Source organism: Chinchilla lanigera, unplaced genomic scaffold, assembly GCF_000276665.1.
Source record: "Chinchilla lanigera isolate Chin_1 unplaced genomic scaffold, ChiLan1.0 scaffold00035, whole genome shotgun sequence".
NCBI lineage: Eukaryota > Metazoa > Chordata > Mammalia > Rodentia > Chinchillidae > Chinchilla > Chinchilla lanigera.
The window spans coordinates 11,063,728-11,071,162 of record NW_004955436.1 but is presented as its reverse complement, the minus strand read 5'-3'; the positions used below and the strand labels follow the sequence as shown (position 1 = coordinate 11,071,162).

The following is a 7,435-nucleotide window of genomic DNA, read 5'->3' as shown; positions in this document are numbered from 1 at the left end:
AGGAAAAAAGTTTTCATCACTTGAAATTCTTCTAATTCATTAAAAAAAAATGGGAGCTTTAGGTTTTGGAGGTTTAAAAGCTTTACTTTTTTCTTCAAAGTAATAGAAAAAATTTCATGGGGATAAAATAGCTACAAATACTCAATAACTCCAAATGGGGCTTACACGCGAAGAACAGATTCAAGTTTTTCCTTGCAAATGTGAACTTTAATATTCAAATACATAAACAAATCAGGGTAATTTTCTCTCCCTGGGAAGCCCCAGGAACTTAAAAGGATAAGAAATAAAGGACAGACTTGGCTCAAAGTCACCCTCATAAATGAGAAGCAGAAACTCGACTCTCAGGAGAGCTGGGTACAGAAGATGCTGTTGGTCAAGAGATGTATGCAGAAAAGTGGTTCTGAGGCCGGTTGTGCCCGCCCTGTTCACTGCATGGTGTTGGACTGTTGGCTATAGAAGGAACCGGTGTCACTCTCTGTACCAGGTACTCTGTCAGGAAACCGGAAGATAAACATGCATTTGACAGTTGGAAGATGCTTGTCCACTTCACACATGATGAAGTACAAAAGGGAGAGAGATTCTCATATGGTCAGGTGTTGAAGTTGCAGCTCTCCCACACTGGGATTTTTGTGAGACTTTGAAATATGAAGTTATACTTCCACATTGCTCACAGTGCTCTTTCAGTACCTGAGATGGTATCTGACATTCATTAACAGATGGAGGAATGGTCGCTAGAAACTCTGGATTCTTCAACATTTGAGCTGCAAATGGTCCCTACAGGAAGAACCCAAAGACAGGCAGATCAGCTGCCTCCATAGGCCCCAGTCCTGGGAGTAAAGACGGGTAGATTTCCAAAGTAACCCATTGGTTTACAGATTTGTTTTTCTGTGATTGTGATTTTTGTCAAAGAACCCCAGGTCTGAGGTAAGAGTAAAATTATTAATGTTCTAAATTTGGGGATGCTTTCTGACTCTGCATTCTTCAGGTGACTTCTGCCAGTGCTCTGTTCAACTCTAGAGATATTACTGAAGATATCATGAACATTTCTGAAATCACAAAAAATTTTTTAATCCAATATTAACATAATTCTACAGATGAGACATAGTTATGTCTGGAGTTACCCCCTTCCAAATTAGAATGTTTTTAATTTCTCATGAGTCACCTTCCTTGTGTAATACTCATTTTGACTTGTATTAGTTGGCAGAGTTGGGGTTGTAGTCAATTCCAGAGTACTTTTCATAATGTTTAATCTAAAGAAAAGGAAAATTCGATACCTAATAACTTTATCTGGAGCTCCATGGTGTATCTACCTTCAATAAATCCTCTGTGTGTCTCACTACATTCTGGGTGTGGGATACAAATAATCTCACACATTAGGGTCCCTATCCTAAGGCACGGTTTCTCTTGTATGAGAAACCCAAACTATAAATAAGGAGCAAAATAAAAGATAGACAATAGGAAGTATGGAGATAGATCTCAGATGGGAAGAGAATCAAGACATGAAAGGGAGAGAGAGGGGAGGGAAGGGGATGGAAGAGGATGGGAAAAAAATGAAGGTGTGTTCTGTCATTGTGTACTGCAAACATATGCTGATAAAAAGAAGAAAAGTACAGAAGCCAAAAACAGTACCACGACCTGTTTGACAGCATCAGAATCTTGAAGTTATCTATAGATGTGGTGTGAAGGAAGGAAAAGCAACCTCCAAGGGACCATGCAGCTAACTTAGCTCCTCGAGATTCACTAGGTTTTGAAAAGGAGGTGGATGCTAAAAGGTACAGAAACCATTTTTAATATCTGCCTTAATGCCTTTGCTTTTGAAAACCCTTGGCGAAGACAAAACACACCACCAACAAATTTGTTTTTACTTTGTAACCCTTGGTCTAAGTAGGTAGGGGAGAGATAATTTGGCCATGGGTAAAAGGAACAAAATAATGGATTTAGAAGGAAATGGGGATTTTATAACACTAGCTGGAATGCAGCAGATTCCCAATGTACATTGGTTGAATGGATAAAATGAGAGAAAAACACACTCAGAAAATTGTTTGGGCTAAACAGAGATTTGTGTCTGAGAACTGTCTGCTGCTGTATTGAATCCACCATTAAATTATCAATGTACTTGCTTTAGCTGGGACATTTTTTTCCACCACTGATATCATGGCTGCCAAAGGGAGAAAAAGGCGGGGCTGGGGATTTAGCTCAGCGGCAAAAGCGCCTATCTGGCAAGCGCAAGGTCGTGAGTTCGGTTCCTGGTACCGGAGAAAAACCAAAGGGAGAAAAAGGCAAGGGAGTTTATCACCCGAAGTGCGAAAGTGCTTCCTCCCACTTGCCTTACTCCTCATAGCCCATTACAGTGCCTCCATCCTTACGGTAGGTGACCCAAAAAAGAAGCTTGGCCTTTTGAAGCTCAGCTAAATTTTATCTGCACCACTAAGAACTCCAGCATTGTCAGACAACTGACTTACTAGCTACAGTTTAGGAAATTTCTCTGTTGTCGTCTACATGGCTTGCCACAGTCCCTTCACTTCCATCCTGATCTGTCCTATTAGGGAACAGGTTGACAGCTCTGTGGTACCTTTGATTAATTTTCACTTGTAAATTTTACTTTAGATTCTTTATGCACACAATAATAAATTAATTCTTTATGCACCCAAACTTTAAGGTTTTAAAGTGGTTCTGGTGCTTAATTTTATAAATAGCCTTATTAATATTGATTTACCTAACATGAAATTCACCCACTGAAAGTAGACAGCTTATTTAGTTGTAATAAATTATAAGGATGTGCAGCTGTTGACGCAATCCATTTTGGCTACTCTCAGCCTTCAGCAATTGCTAATCTGCTTTCTGCAGTTACGGTTTTCTGTCACCTTTTATAGAAACTTCATGTCAATGGAGTTGGAATACTAGATACTTGTTTTTAATTTAGAAAATAATTTACCATAGTAAAATAATAAAACCTGCCTAAACTAGGTGGATTTTGTATCCCACTATAAACAGCATAATAAAAAATTTCTTAATTGGATCCTAAGACAAATTCATTATAGGCTTCATTTGCTTTGTTGAATTGCAACTTATTTTTTTCTGTTAGATATCTGGCTCAGTTTTGAGCTATACATTATATGTTATCTCTTCAAGATATGTGGGTTACTATTCTTTCCAACTTTAGACTTTATTCTAGACTCTATATTATTATGACACTTCTCTGGAACTGCAAGTACTTATGTTTGTGCAAAGGGAAAGAAAACAGAGATGCCTAGTAAGACTTGAAGTATTTGTGGATAGATGAATTGTGGAAGATGGAGAAATGATGTCATATATTTAAGCCTCAGGAAAGGGGCTTATATCTTGGGTTTCAGGGTGTAGAGAACTAATAAATTGCATTCATATTTGAAATAGAACTTCACTCTCTGTGTTTATTTCACAGGAGAAACATGAAGCACATTCCAGCAAGGAATAAAGCACTGCAGTGGACCCAGTCCTACGTGTTACCACAGTTTCCCTATGATGTCAAATGCATGCTCGCAGAGCAGAAGTGTCCCGATCACAGCATGAGGATAAGGATCATTGAGTTTCTCCAGGCTGACATGACCAAGTATCTAGAAGGCTCGCTGTGAGTACTAACAGGGCAGAGCTACTGCTTCAGGGTAGGGTCTTTTAGCAAAGAAGAGTAGAATTCTTTTGGACCCAAGTCCCTTCAGATGTTGGATGGCAAGCTGGGTAGAAATCCAATGTGCCCAACATTTCAGTGTCTACTTTGTTACACAGAAAGATTTGGGAAAAACTGAGTGCACTTTAGACTCATCTCGAATCTGTGCTGTGCGAAATGAAATACATCTTCCTTGTTGTGGTGAACAGGTATCCCACCACCCAGCAGTACAATGATGTGGTCAACGCCTTGCTGCAGGCCTACCCCTTCCTGGATGAGGACGGCTGTGGCTTTGTAAGTGATTTCATGCCACTACCACCGGTTCATGTGCATCCATCTTAAAATGTGAGCTTTACATCCCTCCAGGCTCTGTTTTTTCCCCTTTGCTCCAGTTTCAGCTACTCTCTTTCTGTCAGTTGCTACTTTTCCATTTTTTTGCATTTCCTCTCTCTCATCTCTTTATGATATTTTCTGTCTCTCTGCACTGTGTTCCTTTGTTCTCTGTCTTTCTGGTTTCATCTGTCTGTCTCTCAAAGCAGGGTGGGAGCTCCTCAGTAACAAGGTGTGTGCAGGAAAGAAGGGTCTTTAGAAGATGGACACACATAAGGAGAAGACCACCAGTGTACCTGCATCAGGGCTGGCGCTCCTTGCCCTTGAATGAGACCCAGTGGGCAGCTGTTTGACACTGTGGTCTTGTCTCCTGCCCTTCCCACCCCTCTCAGGTCACTGCTGTTCTGAACAAAGTAGACTCAAGCTACTCTAGACAGCAGTTCTGAGTTCTGGCTGCACTGACACGCCCCAGAGATTCCGATTTCCTCGACCTAAGGATAGATTCCTGGCATTAGTACATTCAGAAATTCTCAACATGATCCAAATGCAGTGCCAGGGACGAGAGCTGCTCCTCAATATAAACTCAGCTGTCTAAAGCTGCTGTCTGGGTTGAAAAGACTGGGGTTTTCACTGTACAACAGTGTTAAGGCACTTAATGCTACTGAAATATACAGTTAAAAATCGTTACCATTGTAATAAAAAGTTGTGATTGGCACTGGAAGTTTCTGATATAAGGAACAACTAGGGGAAATTTAAGGAACAATTATTAATGTACATAGAAAGATACATAATGATTCCCTGTATCACTATATGCCATATATGTACACACTGATGATCATAGCTAAATCAGACAGATGTCTTCCTGTGAGTTACTATCTCAGATGTCTGTCAGAAGATACTTTTGTTGCTCTGTCTTAAAGACATAAAATTTAAGCAATCAACTCCCATTTGGAGAAAAAAGACAAATGCCAACATCGTAAACTTCAAATATTTACAGCCTCTGCTTTCATGTTTGCCTTCTCCTCCTGCTCCTCCTCCTCTTGCTCCTCTTCTGTTTCTCCTGTTCCTCCTCCTGCTCCTCCTCCTCCTGCTCCTCCTCTTCCTATTTCTTCTCCTCCTGCTTCTCTTCCTCCTGCTCCTCCTCCTCCTGCTCCTCCTCCTCTTACTACTCCTCTTCCTTCTTTTCCTTTTCCTCTTCCTTCTTTTTCTGTTCCTCCTCCTCCTCCTCCTCCTTCTCCTCCTCCTCTTCCTTCTCCTCCTGCTTCTCTCCTCTTTTTTTTCTCTCCTCCTTCTACTCTTTCTCGTCCTTCCTTCCTTCTCTCTTTTTCATATTTTCAGGAAACATTCATAATATATGGTTAGAATCATAGAAATTTTTGAATGAGAATGTCTTAAAGGTGTTTTTTAGACCTAGAAAAGATACATGGACATAGACTATACATCTCTATATATAGATTAGACTTGTAAGAGATATTGCAATCCCTGTCTGAAAATAATAACTGTTGAAGCCAAGACTAGAAATCAGATATTCTCATCCACATAATGACAGCCTTTCTGAAATATGTGCTACATAAAAAAAGCACACTACAAAATAAACCAGATTTACTGTAAAACAAAACAATGTGACAAAGCAGCAACAGAAAGACTCTGGGATCCCAAAATTGCAGTCATGCCAATATGGTGGACAAAATCGATTCTCAGCACTTCTTCCACATTCAAGATAAAATACCATGGCCCAGGGATATAGCTCAGTGGCATAAGTGCCTGCCTGGCAAGCGCAAGGTCCTGAGTTTGATTTCCAGTACAAAAAAAAAAAAAAAAAAGATAAAACACCTGCCATCTGCTTCATGTTACTGTGTATAGGACTATAGCAAGCTCTCCATACCTATGGATTTTTGTCTCTGTCTTAGCCACTTTCCCACCACTGGGATGAAAACACCTGACATCCAAATCTGAAGGGGAAGCTTGTTTGGGCTCATGGTTTCACTCTATGGTTGGCTGCTTCAAGGCAGGAAGTTGATGCAGAGGGGCATTGCAGAGGAGTAGAGATGGCAAAGTAGAGATAAGAATACACCCTTTTAAAGTGATCTCCAGGGACCCACCTCCAATCAGGCCCCACTTCCTAATGGCACATTCAGCTATGAACTTACCATGATGAATCCACCTATGAGTGTGGTGCTCTCCTTATCCTTCACCCTCCATGCACATGAGACTTTTGGGGGTCGTTTACCATAGCAGTATCCTCGGATTTAACCTTGGGGTACTGTGCTCTATAGTTAGGTCTATGGTGGCTTTTTCTGTACTGAACATGTACAAACATTTTTCCTGTCATTATTCCCTAAACAATACAACATAACAGTTATTTACATTGCATTAAGTGTTATAAGTAACACAGAAATGTTTCCTCTATACACCTCAGACCTTTGAGGTCGTGGGGTATGAGGAAACACTCAGACTGCTTCAAAACTCAGGGGCATCTAAGGACACCTGCGGACATGGCCCTACTTGTCTAGTGCAGGTGCACAGTGGGATACAGTTATGTAACCATGACTTAGCACAGCTAAACACACATATGCTGGTTACAGCACCATGTAAGAATGTAAATATGAGTTAACAACCTGTGTAAGAATTATACAATAAAGATGCAGGCGGCTCTTACTCTGGCTCTCTGCTTTGCTCCATGCTGCCTGCTGTTGTTGCTGGGGAAAATAAAGTAACAGAGATGATTTAAAGTCAAAGGCATAGGTTGTATGCAAATACTAGACCACTTTGCACAAGAAACTTGAGCATCCATGGCTTTTGATATGTGCCAGGGTCCTCGCTCCAATTCTCCATGGATACCAAAGGACAGGTATGTTTGAGTTTTAAAAATAATTTAAATTTTCTCTTTGAAATAAATTATATATTCACCTTGTTTAGAATTCAAAAGTGGTACAAATAGAGAAGCTTCCTACCCCTACCCAACAGCTACCTAACTTCCCTCCCCACAAGTAACCAATGCTGCTGAAGAACTTTATCCAGAGAATCCATGTATGTATATCCCCACATATCTGCCCCATCACATTTTGACACTTAGTTTTATGGTTATCAAAGTGAGCCACATACAATTTAATAAATAATATGTGGGCTTTGTTCTTGGCTGCATTTTACCTGCATCTGTGCTGAGCGAAATTGACTAAAGATGATGAACTGATACGGAGAATTCAAAGATGCTTAGCAAGTTGTGGTCCATGTTTGCACTGGAAACCTCCTAGGCAGAAGCAAAAAATGGTGTATCGATAGATATTTACTCAAATTCTCCTTGCATGCATATATATAAAGTTTGGTTCCTAATGTTACATGAGAAGATACAGAAAAATTCTGACAGCATTAATGTATCTGTGTGTGTATGTGTGTGTGTGTGTGTGTGTGAGAGAGAGAGAGAGAGAGAGAGAGAGAGAGAGAGAGAGAGAAAGAGAAAGA

The 7,435-nt window shown here is 40.3% G+C and overlaps 1 protein-coding gene across 1 annotated transcript in view; it reads left to right on the top strand.

The window, feature by feature from the left end:
* Samd3 (sterile alpha motif domain containing 3) overlaps nucleotides 1–7,435 on the top strand; it is a 56,685-nt gene that overhangs the window by 2,858 nt on the left and 46,392 nt on the right. Inside the window, 2 exon segments of the mRNA XM_005389195.2 lie at nucleotides 3,327–3,607; nucleotides 3,853–3,937. Coding sequence (XP_005389252.2) covers nucleotides 3,327–3,607; nucleotides 3,853–3,937 — 366 coding nt within the window.